Consider the following 25956-nt stretch of genomic DNA (forward strand, 5'->3'; position numbering starts at 1 on the left):
CCAGGAGGCCCACTGGGTCTCAAATGTAGACTCATTTGGAAGCAATTCCATGGAGGTTTCCCAAATATATATCGATAGGATTGAAAGAAAGTAATGTTATGTTTATCTTATGACTTTAAATTTGTGTGTTGGTACCAATACGTTATAAGTTATTATTTCCTACTGTAACCAAACCAATGTGAATTCCTCCTTGGTGAGTCAGAAACTGCACCAGGTTCAGTTGTTGCACAAAGAAAACTTTATTTGTAGCAAATAAGAAGATGACAGGGAATAACTTCCAAAACCATGACTCTGAGCAAGGGTGAGTTTATTTAGGGTTACTTATTTAGGGTTAGGATGAATATTTAGATAAGGAAACTTTGTCATCATATGTAGAGGTGGGCACAATGTCACCCATGTGTCTTAAGGAAACATGCATATAAACACATTGTATGTTATGTAAACGAGGCTTATGCTCCTCCTTGGATGGAGATTTTAGGATTATAATGAGGTAAAGGTAGTTGTCAGTCATTCTAGGGGGTCACTCCATGGCCCATCTGTGCAGGTGTGAGTCAGGGGTGAAGCTCAAGCTTGTCTGGGTGGCCTGGGCCAGCTGGATCTGTCAGGGTGGTAGCTATTGCTGGAGGTGCAGTTTCACTTTCCATTTGCCAGAGTTAAGAGATAAGCCGGCAAGAAGAGCTTAAGGAGACATACGGGACAAAGGCCCTTTAGTACAAGCAGGTGGACAGTAAAGGTCAGGTCTTGAGTTCTAGCTGGTGACGCTTCATTTTACCTCGACCTTGAGTACCATATGTGGAAAACTCATGTTTCTGACTCATCATTCTATGACCTGCAACTGAGTTTGTCTCTTGGAGGGTGTCAAGCCAAAAGACAATCGAGCCAAAGAATACGAAAATCAAGTTTTACTTGCAACAAGTAAAGGAGAACACTGGGGATATTTCCCAAAGCAGAGTCTCCTTAATGACAAAACTGGGGAAGTATAAGTTAAGAGTTTATGCATATTAATGAAGGGGCTTGTGCATGGGGAATTCAGCAAGGAATTTGGGAGCAAAAGTCATGTCAAGGTGACAGAGTCCAGGTTAAAGTTATGAGGGTCAGCAAGGATCACTATCATCAATTCTCTGGCTTTTTTGGGTCAGTATCTGACTGCTCAAAAGGATTTAGATCATGCAAAGATAAGTCAAGAATGTATGTCAGGTAGGGGTGCCTGAGTGGCTCAGTCGGTGAAGCAACCAACTTTGGCTCAGGTCATGATCTCACGGTGGGTTCCAGCCCCACGTGGGGCTTTGTGCTGACAGCTCAGAGCCTGGATCCTGGATCCTGATTTGGATTCAGTGTCTCCCGGCTTGTTTGTTTTTATGTTCTTTCACATAAAAGATGGATAGGGGCCTAAAATGACTTTTCTTATGTCAAGAAAGCTATTGAGACAGGAAAGCTTAAGGACTCCATAAAATCTGCTTTTGCTCCTTTTCCTGCATCTCTTCTTGCAACCCCACCGGGCTTTACACAAACCTTGTAAGGCAAATCATGTTTGTTCACCTTGCAAGGGACAAGAAATTAATGATTTCTCTCAAATAGATAACATCTGAGGAAGGACCAGGTAGGAACGAAAGGAAGAAGCTATCATATGCATAGTCCAAACCACTAGCGCTAGATATCTAGATACTAAGGCCCCTTGGCTCCAAGGAATAACACCTGGAAACCTGTCTTTGTTCTAACGGGTTCCTGGATGTTTGAGGGGGACATGTACATCAATTACCCTCAATAAAACTTCCCAGAAACAGAAAAAGAACAAAGACAAGAGTCATGCTCCTTTCCTTTCCAAGTCTCCCAGATGCCTCGACTGTATCAGCTCTTTATCTTCAATAAACTCTGCTCTCATTTCCGGCTGGGCTGGAAATGATTTGATTTTCATCCTGCCCTAAGCTAAGGATTCTCAGGGCCGGTCCTGTAGGACTCCTTCTGGGTCCTCTGGCTCAGCCTGTAGGCATCACTACATCTGGCCTTTCTTTCCCCCAAGACCCTTAACTCTTTCTGTTTACAAACCCAGCCAACTCTGCAAGCATGTTGTACATGGAGTACCCAATTTCCTGGCAATGATGTCTGTGTTACAGTATCATTATGTTACAGTGGAGTGAGAGAGACGCTATTCCTTGTCTCATGGAGTCGGAGGATGAATTTCCCAACAACAGTGAGCAAAATGATAAGGTTTACTGAGGAAAAGTATAAAGCTCTCCAGAGTGAGAGGGATCCCGAATGGGTAGCCGCTGAAGATTTTTGTTCCTGCCTTTTTATCGGGACCTTATCATAAAGTCTGTGAGACTCCACGCGTGGCACCTAGCCAAGGAAGGTCCCGAATACATTTTATCTTACCCTTTTTCAACCCATTCTCCGCTGCCGCTCCTTTAGCCTCCCACTTGTGCTGCTTCTTGTCTTCCCTAAGGTCCTTTATCTCTCCCTGCCTAATGTTTTTTTTTTTAATAGTTTATTGTCAAAGTGGTTTCCATATAACACCCAGTGCTCTTCCCCACAAGTGCCCTCCTCCATTACCACCACCTCCCTTCCCCCTCTCTCTCCCCTTCAACCCTGTGTTCGTTGTCAGTATTCAGTAGTCTCAGGTTTTGCGTCCCTCTCTGTCCCCAACTCTCTTTCCCCCTTCCCCTCCCCTTGGTCCTCCATTAGGTTTCTCCTGTTCTCCTGTTAGACCTATGAGTGCAAACATATGGTATCTGTCCTTCTCCGCCTGACATTTCGCTTAGCATGACACCCTACTCAGTTAGCTGTATGGACTCTACATCTGGATTGCCTAGGTTTGAATCCACCACTTGCAAGATCCGAAACCCTAAGGAAGTTACGAAACCTCTTTCTGCATCATTTACTTCATCTGTAAAACGAGGAAGGCAATACCTACTGTTGAGTTTTGTGACCACTATTAGTTAACACATGAAAACTGCTATTTGTTTGCTATTCGCATTGATTGTGTCAAAACCAGAACAAAGACATTGTAGTTTTTATTATAAAAAAAAAAGGAAGCTCGGGGACCTAAGCCATTCCCGAATTCTGAGAGGTCTTAATTATTAAGACCGATCAGCAGCCTTACTTAGAATTCCGTTTTGGGCAGCCAGAAAACCAGATTCGTTTTCCAAAAGGAAATGCCCTTTGCATCCATCCTGGTAGGGCTAATTCCGTGGGGTGTGGGGCGGAGCTTTTCGCCTAGCGGTCTGGGGTGTGCCGGGCGGCGCGGCCGCACGGGGCCAGGCAGACGCAGGGCCCGGGCGGAGGCCTTGGGCCTCTCACTCTCTCCACGTCGGTCGGAGGAACCACCCAGTACCCCCCTACCGCTGCCAATCGCGCGGCACCACCTCCTGCTCCCGCCCTCAAATCACAAAGGTCTCCAGCGGCTTGCAGCGTGCTGGACGTGACAAATGAAAGCCGCACGTCCCACCAGTGTCCTCGCAGACGGACGGCGCCACAAAGCAATGGCAGGGCGTCGGCGCCTTCGGGCCGCGGCCAATAGTGGCGGCTCTGCGGGGCGCGCGGGAGGGGAAGGGGAGGGCTGGTAGGCGGGGCGGGGTGGCCCAGCCGCTCTCTGCATTCCGCACGCGGCTCGAGTGCAAGTTGACTGCTTTCTTCTCCGCTGTTTAAGCCTTCAGCCTTGCTGACATTGAATTGCCAAGATGTCGCTTTCTAACAAGCTGACTCTGGACAAGCTGAACGTGAAGGGGAAGCGGGTCATCATGAGGTAATTCTGCACATGTGCTGGTGCTCCCTCAAGGACTCTGCCGCAGCCTCTCTGGCCGCAGCCAACTTGCTTCCTTGCCTGCCCAAAGTTGCTTTAGTCCTTGGCTCGGCACGGTAGGGTTCTAGCCCTGCTGAGTGAGGCTGTCCACCATCGTGGATGAGGCTTTGCCCCAGTTTTACGATTTGTAATCTTTTGTCCCAGCCCAGAAAGGGAGCCGGTTTTGCCCTTTGAAGGTGGATTCGCCGCGGAAGGGCTCAATTCCGGGATCCATTTTGCCCTCTTTTCTATTCCTGAGATGAAGTTCCGTCGCCTCCACTCCCTAGACGGCGAGGTGGGGCCTAATGCTTAGCCTGCAAATCCCTAGGCCCCCAAGAAGGGGACCTTGAAAGGTTATTTGGTTAGTTTCCCTTCCCCCACCGACCTAGACCATCCCAGATAAACGAGAAAAGGCCCACAATCCAAAGGTCCCTGCACAAAAGGAAAAATTTCTGTGAAGATGCTGTTGATTTAGATATTCAAGAGTGAACCCCCAGAAGCATTGGGGATGGGAGGGTGGGATGGTGTGCACAGAAGGAGGCCCTACAGAGCTTATGTAACAGGCCTCTATACACAACACCGACACCGTTGAACTACAGACATGGGGTTTACATCAGAATTGTGACACATGGCTTGGTGATGGAAGAGTAGGGTGTGGTTGCTCACTCTTTTTTTCCAACCTTACCTCACAGGGGGCTAGAGGGACAGGATATTAGAAGTGAGGATGACTACCCAGGCACTTCGGGGTCTTGTACCCTGCACATGTGGATCCCTGATCACTTCCAAATATGGTTTCTCCCTTGTATGCCCAAATTAGTAGTTTGGGGCATGGAACTTTTGCATTTATCCTTTTTGTAACGTGCACTATATTTGCATGCCAAGAGCAAAGTGCAGGAGGACACTTAGGTATCTAACTGCTGGACTTTATTGTTGATATTCCTTCATAGGATCCAAGGGTGGTGTGTTTTGGGGGCCACAGGGCTTGCATTGATAGCGTTGTACAGTCTTGTCCTTTTTGGGAAATGGTTGATTGATGGGCAGGCATGTGAATGGTGTGATCCAGCCCCTTTCCCAATTCGGGATGGTTCAAGTGAGGGCATCTTTTGGATATTAACAGACACATAAGGCAGTAGGGAATCTCCCTTAACCCTAGGCTTAAATATAGGGGGGCACTATGAAATTCAGAACTCTGTGGGCACTGTAAAACTTGACGCAGCTCTCCCTTTTTCTCTAATTTCATGATGGCCACTTTTAGTTTGCAAGTTACCTTCTCTGCTTTGTCGTGGAATAGAAAAATATAATTATTTTAGGGCCATGAGAAACACCTGGCGTCCACATTTCCCCAAATGATCTAGGCATTTGCATTCTGGACTGAGTAGGAATCATAAGCCATCCTGGTATTAAAAACGGGCCCTTTCTACCCCTCTGATGATCTTAAGGAAAGGGGATAGATTCTATAAAAATCGGCCAGATGGACATTGGCATGCAACCGGATCTTAGGTTTTAATTATTGCCTCCCATCTTTACTGGGCTCAAGCTGACCTTTCTTGAGATACATAAACCAGCTGGAAGACAGGGGTTGGGGCGTCACACTCACTAGTCACCTTCCTGCAATTCCAGTCTTGGGTTTTATTTTCTCTCAGGGAAACTTGTTTGAGGAATTAACTGGGCTGGCAGAGAGTGGGTCTTTAGGAGGTGCTTATCTTGTCTGCCTCTGGACCCAACTTGCTGTCCAAGGGCTCAAAGTTTCATTCAACACAGATTAACCCTGAAATGATTGGCTAGTCCTGTTTTGCTGATGGAAAATTACCTGTCTAGGGTCACTGAACTACCAAATTAGTGGCAGAGCTAGGACTAGAATTTGGGTCTCTTTGACTGCCAACCAGATCCTCTAAATACTCAACATTGTAAAAAAGGACAGGTTCAAAGAGACTGTCTGCTGAAGGTTGAAATCCATATTCCCCTACCCCCCCCCCCCCCCGCCCCATATGCTGGATGAATTCTATTCATTTGGCCTGAGGACAGGAAGTGACTTTGTTCCCTGATTATTAATGTATCTCTTGTGAACAGTGTCACATTTGGTAGGACTACTTTTTGGAAGAGCCTAGGCCAGCTATGCCTTGTCAGCTCAAACTTCTTTTTTGATTCAATGCCTTTGTGTGGTGGTTGCTGGCAGTGATTCAGAAATGGGGCCTCCTGAGTCGTGGCTTCACTGACCTCCTCTCTTTGTCCTGCAAAAGAAAACTGATGTTTGCTGAGTCTTCTGGCTCCTGCTTCGAATTGCCCAGGGATACTGACTGATTTGTTGAAGGAACTTCAGAGAGCCAGAAACCTCTGACTAGTAATTACCAGGTTCCACCTCCGTTTTTGAAAGGATTCCCGTCGACTCTACAGCCTTTTGAGTAAACTTCCTGCTTATTTTTGCAATGTCATTTCCTTTCTTCCCATCAAAGATTGCCAGTCTTACTCCTTTGCTGTCTTGTGAAGCACTTCCCTTTTACCTGCTTCTCCACACCCTGTTTTGTTTTAAACTTCAGTTTCTCACACTTGTTATAACTTGTTAAGCAACAGCTTTGATGTAGTGGAAAAAGAAATGGAGAGGAAAAACTGAGCAGAGAAAAAGTCTTTAAGATCCTTATAATACCCCAGTTTTCCAGTAAGGGGATATTTCCAGTGAAGCAAGAGTGGGCATGGTACTCTTGAGAGGTTTTAATGGGCCTGGAGCCCTGAAATTTCAGGTGCCAGAGACTTGATATTCTGAATCTAAATAAATATTTTAACATTTTATTTTTAAATACTCACAGATTCACAGGAGGTTGCAAAAATAGTACAGAGAAGTCTTTGTTCACCCAGTTTCCCCCAGTGGATACATCTTACAAAATTCTGGCACAATATCACAAGTAGGAGGGTGACATTGGAATAAAGTTCTGTGCTGTGTTATCACACATGTAGATTTGTGTAACTCCCACTACAGTCAAGGTGCAAAACTGTTTTGTTTGGTCACCACCAAAGCCTCCCTCATTCTACCCCTTGAGAGCCACGAGCCCACCCCCGCCACTCCTTCCATTCCAACCCTTGGTAACTACTGATCTGTTCCCTGTCCCTAAAATTTTGTCATTTCAAAAATGTTACATAAGTGAACCACACAGTATATGACCTTTTAATATTGGCTTTTTGTTTTCACTCAATACCCTCAAGATTTACCTAAGTTGTGTGTATTAGTAGTTCATTTTTTATATTTGCTGAGCAGTATTTTATGGTATGGATGTTGCACAGTTTGTTTAGCTATTCACCCATTAAAGGACATCTGGCTTGTTTTCAGTTTGGGGCTATTACAAATAAAGCTGCCACGAACACTGAAGATTTATGCACAAGTCTTGATGTGGACATAGGCTGTCTTTTTTTTTTTTTTTTTGGGTAAACACCTAGGAGTGGAATCACTGGGTCATATGCTTAACCTTTTGAGGAATTACCAGGATGGTTTCCAAAGCAGGCACACTATTCTACATTCCCATCAGCAGTATGTACGTGAGTGATTAGTTTTTCTGCATCCTCACCAGCATTTATTTGGTGTTACTGTTTTTTTATTTCAGCCATTCTGATAGGTGCATAGTGATATCTGAGTTCAGGCCTGAGGCTAAGTTCAGGAGTGTTTTCAGGTGACTGGAAATGGAAGGGGTGCTGATTTTACATAGAACAGAAGTGGAATGTGTAGGCAAGAGTAGTTTCTGTGGTAGAGTCCTCAGAAAGAAGCTTTTTAGCTCTTGTTGAGAGTCTGGGAGATGATGAAGAGAGAGAACCTAAAGGCAAGGAGAAGGGAGAAGTCCAGTTCTCATCAGTAAGCTATGCCACGGCAGCTTGGATAGATGACAGAGAGTCTTGAGTTTTTCTGCCGAAAGAATTTCCTCCTTGTAAGGGACGGAATAGTGAGCCCCTCAAAAGTTGTCTTAGGGCTCGGCCTATTGCCATGAGCACTTTTGACCGTGGGCCTTTCTGGGAGGCTGCAAGAAGGGAAAGGACACGGGTAATGCAATACTCTGTCCTCTTTGGAATGTACTTTAAGGCTGGCAGGGGCCTTGTTCAGGATATTTAGAGAAGATGCTTGGAACCACAATCAGGTAGCCTGAAACTGAGTAGAGTGTATTTCTGAGCAGAGGCATACTGCTTTTATTTTTGAACATTTTTTTAAATAAAATGTTTGAACATAGAATTATTCCTTCAGCCCACCTTTGCAAAGGCTGCTCTTCAGTGAGGTAGAGTGGAGTACTGTCCTAGGGGATATAGGAATTTGGTGGTCTTCCTAATAGGTCTAGGGTTTTGTAATTGTCTGCCAGGCCTCAAGCGTGGCAGCAGTCTTTTCCACTAGGTCATGCCTTCCTTGCAGTGTGCGGCCTGCTAGCTGTTTTTGTAATGGTTGGAGAAGCGTTAACGTACATAATAGTAGCTGACATTTGTATGGCACTTACCATGTACCGGGTACTCTTCTAAGCCCTTTACAAATCACTAACTCATTTAATTCTCACAATAACTATGAGGTAGATACTATTATCTCTATTCTACAGATGAGAAAGACAGATATTTGAAGAGGATTTTGCAGGCAACACTTAGACCTTACAACCGGCTATCCCACATAGTTGTTTTCAGTCAGATTGAATTAGGCTCATGTTCCAAGGAGTTCAGAAGAAGAGAGGAGGGATCGTTGGTTCTTAAAAAATGAATGGTAAAGCAGTAATTTGTTTGGTGAGAAAGAGAAATTATTGGCTTGTGCCATCTTCATCACTTCTCTTGCAGTTGCCTGTTTGTCAGGTAGGCGGGGTCACATACATGTTCCACCCTCTCCTATAAGGTTTTTTAGAAAGAAGCTATCTTATTTTTATTGTGTGTTTTGCTTGAAGAATCCTGAGAACTCAGAATTCGACACTGGGTTTTTTTCTGGTCACAGGCCTCATGCTTTCTCCAAAAACAATGATATTCAATTGATGTTTTATTTTTCCAGTTATTTTTTTTCCTTTGAGTGATGTTAGTTAGCTTCATTAGAACCCAGAAATAATATCAAAGGAATCAGAATCAAAATGTACTCCTTAATTACTCCTTACCCCATCCAGCTGCCATGCATTATTAGCTCCTATCATGCTAGGTCCACATAAAAATTTTTTTAGATGAAACTGGTTTTAGTTTACCAGGTCTTCAGGGCTACTTCCTATGATTTCAATTGGGTTTGATTTTTATTTTTAAAAATTCCTCTTTTGGGGCACCTGGGTGGCTCAGTCAGTTAAGCGTCCGACTTCAGCTCAGGTCATGATCTCACGTTCGTGGGTTCGAGCTCCGTGTCAGACTCTGTGCTGACAGCTAGCTCAGAGCCTAGAGCCTTTCTTCGGATTCTGTGTCTCCCTCTCTCTCTGACCCTCCCCTGCTCACACTGTCTGTCTGTCTGTCTCTCTCAAAAATAAATAAAAAACATTAAAAGAGGGGGGCCTGGGTGGCTCAGTCGGTTAAGCCTCCGACTTCGGCTCAGGTCAGATCTCACGCTGGTGGGTTCAAGCCCCGCATCAGGCTCTGTGCTGACAGCTAGCTCAGAGCCTGGAGCCTGCTTCCGGTTCTGTGTCTCCTTCTCTCTCTGCCCCTCCCCCTCTCATGCTCTGTCTCTGTCTGTATAAAAAATAAATAAAACATTAAAAAAAATTAAAAAAACCCAAACATTAAAAGATTTAAAAAAAAATTCCTCTTTTATAGTATGAGATACGTACCTAAAAGGACACAAATCATAAGCTCAAAGGCTTATCACAAAAGGAACACATTTGTTTAATCACCCCGGTCAAGAAATACACCGTAATCCCAGAAGCACCCTCTGGTGTCCTATCGCAGGCACTACTGCCACCTTCCTCCCCATGGCTACTATCTTGACTTCTAATAGCACTGATTTTTAAAAATTTTTTAAATGTTTATTTAATTTTGAGAGACAGAGAGCATGAGCAGGGAAGAGGCAGAGAGAGAGAGGGACACACAGATTCTGAAGCAGGCTCGAGGCTCTGAGCTACCAGCACAGAGCCCAGCGTGAGGCTTGAACCCACTAACCGTGAGATCATGACCTGAGCCCAAGTCGGTTACCGACTGAGCCACCCAGGCACCCTGAGCACTGATTATTTTTAACGTGGATTATGAACTCCCACCGTATTTACCTGGCTCACTAAAAGTGCCTTTCCTAATATTTGAGAGAACAGCAAATCGATCATGGCTCTAAACCTGAAATTTTCTTTTTTTTTTTTTTTTTAGAGTGGACTTCAATGTTCCTATGAAGAACAACCAGATAACCAACAACCAGAGGTAAGGTCTCTGCTAAACCTCGAGCTTGGTTTAAGATGTGTGTGTCCATGGGTAAATAGGATGAAATGGTTTTCCTTTCTTATTGTAGAACTGTGGTAACTTAAGCCATATAATCGTGGCTTTCCACAAACCCATAACTGGTCTGCTTTCTTATGAGGATATAAAAATTGGGAAAAGTCATCTTAAGAAAGTGATTTTTTTTATCATCTCTCCATTTATTGAAAAATTGAGGGATATGGGGTTATGCATTAAAAAAAAAATAATCCAAGTTGAAGGTTACTTGCAAAATGAAGAACTGTGCAAGAGGATTGTTTAATACTAGTAATTTTTAAGTTTGCATGTATTTTTCCAGATGGCCGAGATACAATCAGTTTTTGAGCATTTTGATGTAAAAAAAAAGGACTTGAGAAGTATTTTCAGAATATTTTCAGTCATTTTAGGCTGTTCTAAATATCTTGGTTCCAACATCAGGAACAGAAGTTTTACATGGTAGTATTGATCTTAATGTTTTTATTAATTTTGAGGGAGAGCGAGACCTTATGAGTGTGGGAGGGGCAGAGAGAGGAGAGAGAGAATCCCAAGCAGGCTGCATGCTAACAGCACAGAGCTTGATGCTAGGCTCCGTCCCATGAACTGTGAGATCATGACCTGAGCAGAAATCAAGAGTTAACCGACTGAGCCACCCAGGCGCTCCCCCTTTTGTAATTAATTTTTAATTTTAAATGAAGGGTTTGAGCTGAAAAGGTATTTTTCCAATGATCTAGAGCAGTGTTGTCTAATAGAAATATAATATGAACCAGATATAATTTAAAGTTTTCCAGTTGCCCCATTAAAAAGGTAAAAAGAAACAGGTGAACTTAATTTTACATAATATATTTTATTTAATCCAGTAAGTCCAAAATAATAATTTTAATATGTAATCAATAAAAAATTAGAGGGACATTGAGTCTTTTTGGACATGTATTTTTTTAAACATTTTTTTATATATTTATTTATTTTGTGAGAGATAGAATGAGATAGAGCATGAGCAGGGAGGGTCAGAGAGAGGAGACACAGAATCTGAAGCAGGCTCCAGGCTCTGAGCAAGCATTCAGCACAGAGCCCGATGCAGGGCTTGAACCCACCAACCGTGAGATCATGACGTCAGCTGAAGTCAGACGTTCAACTGACTGAGCCACTCAGGCGCCCCCCCCCCCCCAACATGTATTTTAACAACATTTTTCAGTCTGGACTAGTCGCATCTCTAGTATTTAAGAGGCACATGTGGCTAAAGGGTACCTATTGGACAGTACAGGTCTAGATCCAAAACACTTTCAGATATTGGCCCCAGAGTAGAGTCTGGCATTCTACCAGGTATATCCCTGCTGCGCCATAGTGGAAGGTCTTTGTTTTATACAAGGCAGCTCTGACCTTTCTTGATTTTCATTTTCTTCAGCACACAGAAAAGATAGGAAACAGGCCTATCAAGGTATTTTATGACTAAAAGGCAGATAAACATGTCTGAGTACATTTTTTTTCATTTTCAGAAAATCTGTGGAGTTCACAAACTGAAACATTAGAAAGAATAGAACTTGCCAATAAGTGATAGCCCTGAATGTTAATTTGTTTTTTTTTTTTTTTGGTCAAACTATGTACCTAATGAAGATTTCTTCTTTATTTGGTATTAGTGAGTTTTTATATATGTCAAATAGCATAAGATATTTTAGAAACATAAATTGGTTTTTTATTATTCCATTCTCTGCTGCAGTGTCACCTTATGAGACTTGCCCTGGCCTCCTTATCTAAAACCCCCTCCACCACTATTCCCCAGTCATTGTCTCTCTACCTTTAGTTTTTACACAGCGCTTATTACCACCTGATACACACATGCACACACACACACACGCATATTTATATATATATACATACATACATACATACATACATATATTGTCTTTCCATTAGAATTTCACTTCAATGAGAGCAGAGACTGTTTTATTCATTGTTGTATTTTCAGAATCTGGAAAGGTATCTGACATAAGAATTCAATAAATATTTGTTGAATAAATGAATGATTTTCTTCATTATCAATTTTAATTTTGGAGAAACTAGAAAAAATGGAAAGCTAGTATCAAATCTTTAACAAAAACTCAACATGTTTAAAGGAAGTTTAATAACATTTTGGTTAAACTATAATGTAGATAATGTGATACATTATTTAAACTATGTTCTACATAATTATTTTTTTCCTACAAAAAAGTGCCTTAGGATCTATAATGGATGCAAAAATGTTACTACAGATTTTAAATTTTTCCTCAAATTTCCTTTAATAGTGCTAAGATTTGGGAATTTTATGGTTTTTGGTTTTTTTTAATTTAAAAAATGTTTATTTATTTTTGGGGGAGACAAAGTGTGAGCAGGTAAGGAGCAGAGAGAGAGGGGGAGACACAGCACAGACTCCAAAGCAGGATTTTGGCTCCGAGCTGTCAGCACAGAGCCTGATGTGAGGCTTGAACTCGCGAACTGCAAGATCATGACCTGAGGTGAAGTCGGACACTTAACTGACTGAGCCAGCCAGGTGCCCCAAGATTTGGGAAGTTTGGATTTCTTCCTAAGTCACATAAGAGGGATGTTTTGGGGGTCCCTAAGACCACCCGCATATTTGGTGATTCACTAAAAGGACTCACAGGACTTCGCATATAGTTCTCACTGATAAGGTTTATTATTATAGTGAAAGAATGCATGACAAGATCAGCAAGGGGAAAGGACAGATAAAATCTGGACAAATCCATGCATGGGCTTTGAGTACTCTTTCCCTCTAGCAGTAGAAAGTGCAGTAGTTGTATGAGTTGTTTCTGCCCAGAAAAGCCCATTAGAGACTGGGCCTCCAAGATTTATTCGGGAGCTGGTCATATGGGTGCCCTCTGCCTAGCAACCAACAATATTCCAGACACTTAGAGGAAAGCAGGTGCTCGGCATAAATCAGGTAGTTTGTATACTCTCGGAGCAGTGGACAGCCCATATCAGAGCACCAAGGGACCACTTTGAAAGCCAGGTTCCCAGACACTGGCCAAGGGCCAACCTTGCAAGCAAGTCTTTCTATAGATAGCAGCCTCAGGCCTGCTGTGTTAACTCTTCTGCCTAAGGGGCAAAACATGATCAGATTGAACAATCCTAGGTAGAGAGTTGGCATCATAATTGATTTCTTTTCCTGAATGCGAGGACCATCACTGAGTTGCCAGCAGATTTGAAGGAATTTAAGAGAGGAAAAGGGGTTTTATATTTTATGAGACCATAAATAAAATAGCTCCCACTAATTCCTAGGAGTAACCTTGCTCTACCTCCTGTCTCTTTTTGGTTACAGAATCAAGGCTGCCATCCCAAGCATCAAATTCTGCTTGGACAATGGAGCTAAGTCAGTTGTTCTTATGAGCCATCTGGGCCGGCCTGATGGTGTCCCCATGCCTGACAAGTACTCTTTGGAGCCAGTTGCTGTAGAACTCAAATCTCTGCTGGGCAAGTAAGTGCCAGGGTCTGGAGCTGGTGGACTCTGACAGGAGATGTGTGAAGCATGTTGTTACTGGTTCTTTCAGAGTGCTCACGTGTCTCCATCTTGTGCTCTCTCCAGGGATGTTTTATTCTTTTTTTTTTTTCAGGGATGTTTTATTCTTAAAGGACTGTGTGGGGCCAGAAGTGGAGAAAGCTTGTGTTGACCCAGCTGCTGGGTCTGTCATCTTGCTGGAGAACCTTCGCTTTCATGTGGAGGAAGAGGGGAAGGGAAAAGATGCTTCTGGGAATAAGGTAGGATCTGGGACTTTGACATTACTGGGGGTGAGGAGGACTGAGTCTGTAGAAGACTGTGAACAGTAGAGGTAGTTCATGTTTACTTTTTCCTTAGACACTTTTTTATTGAAATAGACAACACTCCTGTATATGTATATATATGTATATATATAAATGCATAGCTGGGTGAATTACCAGAGTCCACACACCTGTGTAACCACCACCTAGGTCAAGGAATAGAGTATTGGCTACACTTGGGTATAAGAGTATTCAGTGGATATGCTTTTGCAATTGTTCCTTTGGTACCCACTTGGCCTATGATAACATAAGAGATTTTTTTCTGATATTATGTGATGATCCTCCTTGGGCTATGATTCCCGAGTGCTGAGAGCAGACATTCATAGGCAGTTGAGGGGGTGGGTGTCCATGCTGTATCAGGTAGGTGTTCTTTCAGCAGAGCCAGTTTTAGATTCTTTTAAGCCTGGGATGGTTTTTTTAAGCAATAGGCCCTAATGTATTATGGAAGGACAATGAATATTCTTATTTAGAAGAGGAATTAATTTAATGGTTGAGCTTAGTACTCATAAAACCATAAATTAAATGTGATATAATTGGGATTTTCTTATAAAAGAAGTATGTGAGTAGAAAAAGTGCTTTCTTAAGTCAAGTGGAAAGGGACTATTTGGGAAAATTGGTTATAGTTGGGTAAATGATGTTCATGATGATCGTGCCTTAGATTTAAGGCATTTTTAAAATTTTAAATTCTCTTTAAGATAAGGAAGTACAGGTATTACCATCATTTCATGAAGAAATTTAAGTCTCAGAAAGGCACTCATTTTTACTAAAGTTAGAGGCAGTGGTACTAAATCAAAATTTTTCTATCAAGGGCCAGACAATAAATATTTTAGGCTTTGTGAGCCATACATTCACCACTGTATATGGTCCTGTTGGAGCTATTCAACTCTGGTGTTGTGCAGAAGCAACCATAGGAAAAAACCACCAAAACCAAAAATAAACAGCGACTGTAGATAATCCACAAAATAGATTACTGTGACCTGACAACCAGAATTCAAATATTAAATGATAAAGCTGGCTCTTTGAGAATGGTTTAGAATTTGCCTGTTGGTAGAAGAGAAACCGAAGTCATCACCCTTTAGAACTTTCCACTCTTAAGGTATTTAATGTCTTGGGGAACAAGATTCTCTGAGGCTAGTTTCTCAATCTCCTATTGTACTTCTGGTGTTTCTTTTTATTTACTTATTTTTTAACATTTTATTTATTTATTTATTTTGAGAAAGAGCACTAGCAGGGGAGGGGCAGAGAGAGAAGGAGACACAGAATCCTAAGCAGGCTCCAGGCTCTGAGTTGTCTGCACAGAACCTGATGCAGGGCTTGAACCCACGAATTGTGAAATCATGACTTGAGCCAAAGTCGGACGCTGAACTGACTGAGCTACCCAGGTGCCCCTCTGGTGTTTCTTAAGGTCATTGGAGTACCTGCTTTCAAGCAGTTTCTTTTCTTAGCACCTCAAGCCTTATCCTGCCTTTGGCATGGTCTTGGTACAGTATTAGGAGTCAAGTGCTGACCTCAAATTTGGTATCCTTTTAGAGTGAGACTCACTTGCATAGACTCTAGGACTTAGAAATGGTAGCAAATTGAGGCAAAACCTTTTATTCAGGGAGTGATTAACTGTGCGAGCCTATGGCATTTTTAGTTAGTTAACTTTGCATTTAAACACACGTTAGTGTCAAGTGTCCAGTGGCTTTGATGCTTGAAATTTCAAGAGCCAGTAATAAGTTCAAAATGGATAAAAACAACAACCACAAAGCAGGGACATAAAATTTTTCCTTTTTCCAGTGTGCTCACATTGGTATTTTAGGAACATTTTCTTCTAGTTATTGGCAGATCAATAATGAGAAATGGGTTCTGATGATTGTTAATTTCTAACGTGCCTTTTTCTTGAAGAACTTCAATTTGCCCGCTTTTTCCTTAGAGGGGTTATCATGTCTTTTTGATAGATGAGATTTCAGGAACAGAGATCAACTTGCCAAAGGTTCTCCCAGTGAAGTATTGTTAGAGTTGGGCCTAGAACCCAGGTGTTCTGCCCTTTGGGCAGTGTTTTCGTTACTACATGAATAATCTTCTAGCCACCAGAGGCAGGTGATATTCCATTCTAGAAAGATTATGTGTGTTCTACAGTTTTTAGTTTTAGCATTAGGACCCCTGGATTCTTTGGGTCATTAGAAGAAAGCCCCTGTTCTTTGTGCAGCCTCCTTCACCTTGAAACATAGGAAGGTGGGATTGGGCAGTGACTAAAATGAACATCTGTGCTGTCTATTCTACAGTGCCACGTCCCCCTGTGCGTATTTCTCGGTCTCTTTCTGGGGATTCTTCGTCGATCCTTTCATCCTGCTTTATGTCCCTTTTTGGGGGGGGATCTGTAGATCCTCTTTTCTCTTAAAATGTCTCTCTAAAAGTGAGACAGTTTTCTTCTTTGAGAGAGAGGGTGCAAGTGAGCTAGGTGCATAAGGGCAGAGGGAGAGAGGGAGGGAAACAGAGAGGGAGAGAGAGAGAGAAAAAAGGCAGGGTTCAGCTGATACAAGGCTCGAACTTACCTGAAGTGGGACTTGAACTCTCATTGTGAGATCATGACCTGAGCCGAAGTCAGATGCTTAACGACTGAGCCACCCAAGGCACCAAGGTGACATTTCAAAGCCATGTTTTACTTCTACATTTTGCTTCTCTTTTTGGTAGAAGCATATTTCTTGTTTTCTTAGATGCCTAACTTCTAGGGAAGGTTCTAGGGAAGGTTCTAGAGGTTCTAGGGAAGGTTCTACAGGTCCTTTTCTGTTGCCATGTTTCCACCTGCCTTCTCCGTCCCAGCCTCATGAAGTATATGTGTAAGGGCCTCTCCCTTTGCAAAAAGGCCTTGGTAGCTAGAAGCCTGGGTCAAATATAATCCTGACTTTTACAAGGAGAGTATGTTAAAATGAGGATATGAGTTAAAGTAAGGAAAAATAATCAAAATCTTGTCCTAGGAGTTGAGGAAAGGTCAGTGGGATGTGGTTAGCTTTGTGTGACTAGAGGTTAAGCCATGGTTCAGAAATCTTAAGTTTAGAGTTTGAAGAAAGATGAATGAGAGCAGAATGTAGAAGTGACCAAAAGACCTGGAATATTTGGAAAAATAAATACATCCTATTGCTAGTTGTAAAAATTGCTGTCCCACCAACACTGACTGGGTCTTGAGAGATGTTCAAGAAGACTCTTGGTATGAAATGCTTTTATAGTTGTCTTTGGAGCAATCAACATTTTCTGTGTTTGTTTTTGCATTTTTGTGTTGTTGTTGCAGGTTAAAGCTGAGCCAGCCAAAATAGAAGCCTTCCGAGCTTCACTTTCCAAGCTAGGAGATGTCTACGTCAATGATGCTTTTGGCACTGCTCACCGAGCCCACAGGTACTAAGGGTCTTGTTTGATGTTGAACTGAGAACAGTAATCCTCTCTTTACTCGAATAGCCCAAGTTCTGGGTTGTTTTTGGAGATTTCTGTGTTATACAGAATGATATATTATTGACGTATTATCTACAACAGCCTCTGCTTGTAATTGGAACTTCCAGTTAGACTGTGGTTCTTTTTTTTTTTAACTTTTTAATGTTTATTTATTTTTGAGAGGGAGAGAGAGAGACAGAACACAAGTAGGGGATGGGCAGAGAGAGATGGAGACACAGAATCTGAAGTAGGCTCCAGGTTCTGAGCTGTCAGCACAGAGCCCAAAGAGGGGCTTGACCTCATGAACTGTGAGATCATGACCTGAGCCAAAGTCAGACACCCAACTGAATGAGCTACACAGGTGCCCCGAGACTGTGGTTCTTGTTGAATATACTTGGTCCTCATTTTATTGAGAAAATAAAAGTGAACATGTTGAGAATTATGGACCTTTTCATCAAACTTTAGGAAGAGGTTGTTCTTAGGATATTTCAGGTAGAGCCCTCCCTTTGTTAAAATTGTAAGATCAGAGTCTTTTAAAGTTATTTATTTATTTATTTTTGAGAGAGTGAGCATAAGTGGGGGACAGGCAGAGAGAGAGGGAGACACAGAATCCGAAGCAGGCTCCAGGCTCTGAACTGTCAGCGCAGAGCCTAATGTGGGGCTTGAACCCACGAACTGAGATCATGACCTGAGCTGAAGTTGAATATTTAACCAACTGAGCCACCCAGGTGCCCCGTAAGATCCGGGTCTTAAGCTGTCATTAGGAAGCAATCGAAGAATTTTCTCCTGTTGTCACCAATTGGCTGATTTGCTTATTATGGTTTAACCCTTGACTTGAAGATTATTAATTGGGTATCTTAAATTCTACTTAAGGTCATTGCTTTTTATTTGCTCCCTTTGGTCCTGCGTTATTAGTCAAAAACCTTATGTGTTTTTGTTGCAGTTTAAGGATGAAAACTGAAAGTATTTCAGAAATGAAAGTATTCCAGTGATAAGGAGATGGCTTCTAGAATTGGGAGAATTGGTAAGGGATTGACCAAAGGTTAAATGTCTCTGTTCTTTTCTAGTTCCATGGTAGGAGTCAATCTGCCACAGAAGGCTGGAGGTTTTTTGATGAAGAAGGAGCTGAACTACTTTGCCAAGGCCTTGGAAAGCCCAGAGCGACCCTTCCTGGCCATCCTGGGCGGGTATGAAGAACGCTTCTGAGATCATGCTTTAAATAGTGTATTTTCCTGGTAGTAGGCCATGACTTGGGAGGTTTTTTGTCAGAAAGCACAACAAAGTGAGTAACTGAGGAGAATTTAATAAAGGGGCTATCTACCATGGTGTGGGTAGGGGTCAGAGAAACCCCCAAAGGACAGTATAGTAAAATCTTGGGCTAGAAACAGCCATCACCATCCCTAGGCCTGAAGGGACAAAGGGAAGGCGTGGTTAGCAGAACCCAGAAAGGGTAGATGTCTAGAGAAAGCCCTCTGATGGAAACTGTAGCCTTGGTCAGGGGGCCTTGAGATAGCCAGGAAAATAAATACTCTCCTCTCCCTTCAATCTTCTGATGTGCCTCCTCTCACTTAAAATTGGCTGCAACCCAACTAGTAGCCAGATAGCCCCTTGATGGGGGTCCATGCAGGTCAGCCTCCTGGGACAAAACAAGGCCAAGAAAGATAGCAAGTGGTTTTGGAGGGAAGAATGGGAAAGATTTACTTTAGGTGTTCATCTCACTCTTTTTGAAGCCTTTGAGCCTTTCATGTACATACAGTCTGGCAAGAATAACTATGAAAATCTCCTCATATGTTTTTAATCTATCATTTGGAACTCATTTCTCCAAATTATATACCTTTTCATATTTTTCTCCTATGGGGAAAGGTACCCCATAGATAATATTCTAATGGCTTAGTTAGAATAGAAATTTCAGAATTGCAAAAGTTAAGAGGCTAGGAAGATAAATTTTCGGTGACAGAGTGGGCACAGGGACCTAGTGTGCCGCTTGGATAACATGAACTTCCTGTCACTTGACATGGCTCTCTAGGTGGCACCCTCTTTATGGCTGGATGCCACTGACCCTTCTGTGAGCATGTTTTTTTTTTTTTTCCATGGGATTGAACACACTCAGCATTTTCCTATGAAAGCTGACTCTGGAGATGAGTGTCAATTTCAGGTAGCACAGTTGCTCTTTAGGCTTCATGAGCCTAGTTTCAGGGTCCTAAAAATAATTCAGGTGGCTACAGGTTGTCATTTGTATCCTGTAAGCATTGCCCCTCTTGTGCACTGAGTTCTAAAGGTCAGACTCTGCTGCTCTGGAGATTAGGATTTGAGCTGCTTTTCTTCATCCTTCTGTAGCCCTGTAATATGGGAATGAGTGCCACCTAATGGTTATGATTAAAGTGTTAGGCTGACCTTGAAATAGCTGTTTTGGGGAAACTTGACGTGGAGGGTCTTTTTTGCCACCTTTCTTCCAGTTTAGTCTTAGACCATTCACAGTTTTGGGGGAAATTTCGCCTTTTATTTAAAAAAAATTATTGTGGAAGCACCAAACATGTACAAAAGTTGAGAGAACAGTGTAATCAACTCCCAGGTACCTAATACCTTGCTTCAACTATTACGGACATTTTTGTCAGGAGTACAGACTTTTCAAGCAAATCTTAGACATATAATTTCATGTAATAGTTCAGTATGTGTCTCATAACTGATCAGGAGATTTCTTTTTCAATAACCACCAGGTTACTCTTAATACAATTTAACAGTTCTCTTACTGTCATCTAATATTGTTTGTGTTCAGAAGTTGTCATCTCAGAAATGTGTTCTTAGAGTTGGTTTGGTTGAATAAGGATCCAGATGAAGCCCATGCCTTGAGTTTGGCTATTAGACATCTTTTATTATGTAATAGTCCCCTTTTCCTTATTATTTTCATTCCATTGATTTGTTAAAGAAGTAGGGCATTTGAGCTGTAGAATATATATGCCACATTCTTCAAAAGAGATTGAGTCTCTTTCCTTTTCTTCCTCTTGCTCATTTTCTTTCTCTTGTGCTCCTGTTCTGTGTGTGTATAGTAGTTAATCCATGTTTAACCCTTGGTGGTGACCAATCTTTATAGGTGAGATAAACTGTCTCTTGCCATTCAGTACCCCACATCACTGTTGTTTTGAACCTCCATTTCACAGACCGTAGCATAGGGCCTCTCACAGGGTAGGCATCATCTTGTATATCGAATGAAGATGGAAACAGGCCCAAGGGGATCTCTTGTTTATTTAAGTGGAATTTAGATATATAGGAATGTTTATGTTTAGGTCTTTTTTCTCTCACAGGGAGGTGAAAGGTATGTCTGTATTTATTGTCTTATTTACTTATACTAGAATAGAAGCTCTGAAGGTGTAGGGGTCTTTGGTTTTTGCCATGATATTTCTCAAAGAGCTAGAGCACTCTTTGGCACAGAGGAGGTACTCGATAGATATGTTCTGTTAAGTTGTCCAATAGAATAATGAATGCCATGTCCCAGCAACTGAACACAGATCTAAGAGTGTGGATATCTGTTTTTGCTCAGTATATAGTTGTTTGTTTTATGATCTGATCCCTGCTGTAGGGTTGGGACAATTTTGAGTGAGCTAAGGGAGCCCACAGTTACTAGTCTTCTTCAGGTATAATTACCTGTCTTGACCTCTGGTTTTTTTGGGGAGGCAAAATAGGCCTGTTTAGGTCTAATGGTATCTTTAGACAGTAGTAGGTCTTCTTTCTTTCTTTCTTTCTGTCTGTCTGTCTTTTTTTTTTTTTTTTTTGAGCTTGAGTGTGAATGGGGGAGGGGCAGAGGGCAGAGGGAGAGAAAATCTCAAGGAGGCTTCACGCCCAGGCCTAGCATAGAGCCTGATGTGAAGCTTGATCCCAAGACTGAGATCATGACCTGAGTCAAACTCAACTGTTGGATGCTCAACTGACTGAGCCACCCAGGTGCCCCAATAGTAGGTCTTCTAAGTCCTTTTTGGTGTAGAGGTTTTCTTAGAAATAGATTGGCCTTTTGGGTTGAAGAAACATAGGGCAAAGTTAGCCAATACTCTTTTTTTCTTCCAAGTTTTTATTTAAATTCTGGTTAGTTAACATACAATGTAGTATTAGTTTCAAGTGTAGAATTTAGTGATTCAGCACTTCTATAGAACACCTAGAGCTCATCACAAGTGCCCTCCTTAATACCCATCACCCATTTAACCCATTCTACCCATCTACCTCCCCTCCAGCAACCCTCAGTTTCTTCTCTATATTTAAGAGTCTGTTTTTTGGTTTGCCTCTCTTTTTTGCTTCCCCCATGATCATCTGTTTTGTTTCTTAAATTCCACACGAGTGAAACCGCCTGGTATTTGTCTTTCTCTGACTTACTTTTCTTAGCACGATACTTTCTAGTTCCGTCCACATCATTGCAAATCGCAGGATTTCATTCTTTCTGATGGCTGAGTAATATTCCATTGTATGTATATACCACATCTTCTTTATCCATTCATCACTCCATGGACATTTGGGCTCTTTCCCTAATTTGGCTATTGTTAATAATGCTGTTGTAAACATCAGGGTGCATTATCCCTTCAAATCAGTACTTTGTATCCTTTGGGTAAATACCTAGTAGTGGAATTGTTGCTGGGTTGTAGGGTAGTTCTATTTTTAACTTTTTGAGGAACTGTTCTCTAGAGTAGTTAGCCAATAATTTTGTCACTTGGGGGACATTGTCTTGTTCCTGTGCCTTGATATAAAAACTCAGGTACTATGTAATATTACTTCTTTAGTCCATCTGTTCTTTTGGTGATGTTCTTGCTTTCCCTTCTAGAGCTAAAGTTGCAGACAAGATCCAGCTGATCAATAATATGCTGGACAAAGTCAATGAAATGATTATTGGTGGTGGAATGGCTTTTACCTTCCTTAAGGTGCTCAGCAACATGGAGGTAGGAAACCAATGCCAAGTGGATGTGAAATGGCTTTCCATGAGAAATAGCAGGTTATGTAAATTTAAAAAGAAAAGCAGCTTCTGACATGAGCCCTAAAAAACTCCAATTTTTATTTATTTTGAAAAGTTGTTTTTCTTTTTTCTTGGAATTAATTCTTTATGCTGTATTATATCTTATTCCTGTGCTTTGTGAGGTAATTATGTTCTTAGTGTAGAGGCTGATCTTCATTTTGGCTCCTGTGTGTAGATTGGCACTTCTTTGTTTGATGAAGAGGGAGCCAAGATCGTCAAAGATCTGATGTCCAAAGCTGAGAAGAATGGTGTGAAAATTACCTTGCCTGTTGATTTTGTCACTGCTGAGAAGTTTGATGAGCATGCCAAGACTGGGCAAGCCACTGTGGCCTCTGGCATACCTGGTGGCTGGATGGTGAGTCACTTGAGTGGTTGGTAATATGAGTGAACAAAAATATTTTGATTTCACTCATTCATTCATACAGTCACTCACTCCTTCAACCAACCAGCAAACATTTTAAAAGAAGCTCTACATGAAATCTGTCACAGAGGGCTCCAAATGAAGCAGAGAGAATCCATGGGGGGAAAGCAATAGTATGATTGCTTCTGTCTTTATCAGTAATGTGGGGGCAAAACCATCTTTTATTCTACATTTATTTAAAGTTTATTATCAAGTACTTGACTATGTGCTGGGGATGGTGCTATGTACTGTCATGATTTGGGCTGTTCTGGATTATGTTGGTACCCAGAAACCTGTATAAGAAATCTTATATGAAAACATTGACATAGAAATATACAGATTATAAAGAGGGATAAAGATGTATGTACATTAAAGACTAAATAGTGGATTGTAGTGTTCTCCACATATTATCATTTTTTTAGAGAGAGAGTGTGTGAGCAGAGAGGGGCAGAGGGAGAGAAGAAGAGAATTTCAAGCGGGCTCCACACTCAGTCCATAGCTGGACTTGGAGCCTATTCTACAACCTTGGGACTATGACTGCTAAGCCAAAATCAAGGGTCAGATGTTCAACCAACTGAGCCACCCAGGCGTCCCTCCACATACTATCATTTTAATAGTTGTATAAAATCATATCATGTTGACAAACTAGTTTGTTTACTCATTTTCTTTTTGTTAAGCACATAGGTATTATTTATTTCAGTGTTTCTCAAAGTGTGGTTCCTAGAATAGCAACATCAGCAACATATTTGAACTTGTTAAAAAAAATGCAAGTTTCAGGGCCCTCCCCCCAATTTACTGAATCAGAAACTCTGGGAATTGGGCCCAGCAATTTTTGCTAGAACAAAATTCTAGCATGGTGATTCTGATGCATGCCAAAGTTTGAGAACCATTGAATCTAGATCATTGTTTCTCAGTTTTGGTACTGTTGGCATCTCAGGTAGTTTTTGTCGTGGGGAGCTGTCTTGCACCTTGCAGGATGTTGAGCAGCATCTCTGACTTCTACCTGCTAGGTGCCAGTAGAACCTCCCCCTTGTTCCCAAACTGTGACAACCAAATGTCTTCGGACATTGCTACGTGACCCCTGGGGATGGGCAGAATTGACCCTGGTTTAAAACTACTGATTAGTTCTTCACAGTCATAAATAGTGTGTTTAAGAATTTCTTTTAAATCAAATAACCTGAGGTTTTCCAGGTTTATAATTTTAAAGACTGAAGGGTATCTTGTGGTTTTACAAGAAACTCTAGTGTTCAGCCTTGAGTTCAGGTCTTGGTGGAGGTGGTATTTGCTCCTCTAAGTAGCTTTTCTTGGTAGCTCATCTTGTTTATCTCTGCTCCCTAGGGTTTGGATTGTGGTCCTGAGAGCAGCAAGAAGTACGCTGAGGCAGTCGCTCGGGCTAAGCAGATTGTGTGGAATGGACCTGTGGGTGTATTTGAATGGGAAGCTTTTGCTCAAGGAACCAAAGCCCTCATGGATGAGGTGGTGAAAGCCACTTCCAGGGGCTGTATCACCATCATAGGTAAAGGATCCTCTACAAAGTTAATGCCAGTGTGATCTGGCTGAATTCTGATCAGAAGGAAGTAGAAGGGAAATTATTGACTTTTAGTGGGTTTCTTGGTGCTGGTTGAATCTTGAGAGCTGAATGGGTATGTATAATTCATGGAGGAACGTATTAATGAGATGCAGTTGGCGGTTCATCAGCTACCTTTTGGGCTTAAGAGCATACTGTCTTACAGTTTGGTGCCACTCCTTTTTAGTTTTTTTCTTTTCACTTCGTTTAACTTGGCTTTCATTCAACAGGTGGTGGAGACACTGCCACTTGCTGTGCCAAATGGAACACAGAGGATAAAGTCAGCCATGTGAGCACTGGGGGTGGTGCCAGTTTAGAGCTCCTGGAAGGTGAGACTCTTCTGTTTCTTGGCTCGTTTGGGGGAAGGTTGGGGGTTATACAGTGAGAGGTGGGTAGAATGGAGTGGAGCTAGTAGGTAGTGCTATTGTTAGCATTCATTATTAGTTGGGCAGTGCAAATGAAGGAACTTGAAATAAGGCTCCTGGCATCCATTTTAGGTGGGGAGGGGCAGAGAGGAAGACTCTAGTAGACCTGGGATCCAAAATGTAAAAGTTAACCAATGCTTGGTCATGGATCTATCCTAAGGAAGAGCAGACATGTTATTGGGACATGTTGGGAAGGTAGGAGGCATATCTGGCTTAGTGGTTCCTATAGTAATGCTGTCTGTGTGTGTGCTCTCTCAAAAACAGGTAAAATCCTTCCTGGGGTGGATGCTCTCAGCAGTGTTTAGTACTTTCCTGCCTTTTGGTTCCTGGGCTCAGCCCCTAAGTCAACTTAGCACTTGTTGCATCTCTACTTGGCATTAGCTAAAATCTTCCCCTATGTCAAGATTCAGCTAACGGACAAAAGATATAGTACCAGGAATCCTTAAACAGTTGCACAGCATCTCAGCTCTCCTTTACTGCACCCTGGATTTGCCTACGTTCTGCAAGATCCCATTTGAATTTCTTAGTATAAGCCATTGTGCATTCTAGATTGCATATATTCATATTTTGTCTGTTAAAAGAAAATGAGCTGTGTTAGCTTTTCTTTTTGAAGTAGCTTATTCTGATTAGCTTTGTCATTGTTCACTGCTCAGCATGGAAATAAGATGACATTCTAATTGTAGGTAGGTAGGGAGACAAAGTTGGTGATCTACTCAATAAATAATAAATGTATCCATTGAAACTGGGATTATTTTTTCCTGTCATACTTTGTTAGGTTGAGAACTGAATCTTGAGGAAGAGATCAAATCAGCTACATTGTGAATGCAAGAAATGGGGCAGCAGTGGTGGGGGTGGTAGGGGAGATTAGATAAATGTATACTTTTATTTAAAGTCTTAAAATTTTTTTAATGTTTATTTTTGAGAGAGAGAGAGAGAGAGAGAGAGAGAATATGAGTGAAGGAGGCGCAGAGAAAGAGGGAGACGCAGAATCCAAAACAGGCTCCAGGCTCTGAGCTGTCAGCACAGAGCCTGATGTGGGGCTCGAACCTGTGAACTGTGAGATCATGATCTAAGCGGAAGTCGGATGCCTAATGGATGGAGCCACCCAGGCACCCCAGATGTGTATTGTTTTCTAAATGTTTATTTATTTCTGGGAGAGAGAGAGACAGAGAGAGTGAGTGAGTGAGTGTTGGGGAGGGAAGAGTGAGAGGGGGACAGAGG

At 42.0% G+C, this 25956-nt stretch overlaps 1 protein-coding gene across 1 annotated transcript; it reads left to right on the top strand.

Annotated features, from left to right (window-relative positions):
• Positions 1-3566: 3566 nt before the first annotated feature.
• PGK1 (phosphoglycerate kinase 1) lies at positions 3567-25483 on the top strand. The gene is made up of 11 exons (XM_029930336.1): positions 3567-3742; positions 10052-10102; positions 13446-13601; positions 13738-13882; positions 17214-17317; positions 18418-18537; positions 22155-22269; positions 22519-22698; positions 24082-24259; positions 24541-24639; positions 25000-25483. The coding sequence occupies exons 1-11, from the start codon at positions 3678-3680 to the stop codon at positions 25038-25040; spliced, it is 1254 nt and encodes a 417-aa protein (XP_029786196.1). The 5' UTR covers positions 3567-3677; the 3' UTR covers positions 25041-25483.
• The last annotated feature ends 473 nt before the right edge of the window (positions 25484-25956 follow it).

This window comes from Suricata suricatta, chromosome X, assembly GCF_006229205.1.
Source record: "Suricata suricatta isolate VVHF042 chromosome X, meerkat_22Aug2017_6uvM2_HiC, whole genome shotgun sequence".
In the NCBI taxonomy this organism is placed as follows: Eukaryota; Metazoa; Chordata; class Mammalia; order Carnivora; family Herpestidae; genus Suricata; species Suricata suricatta.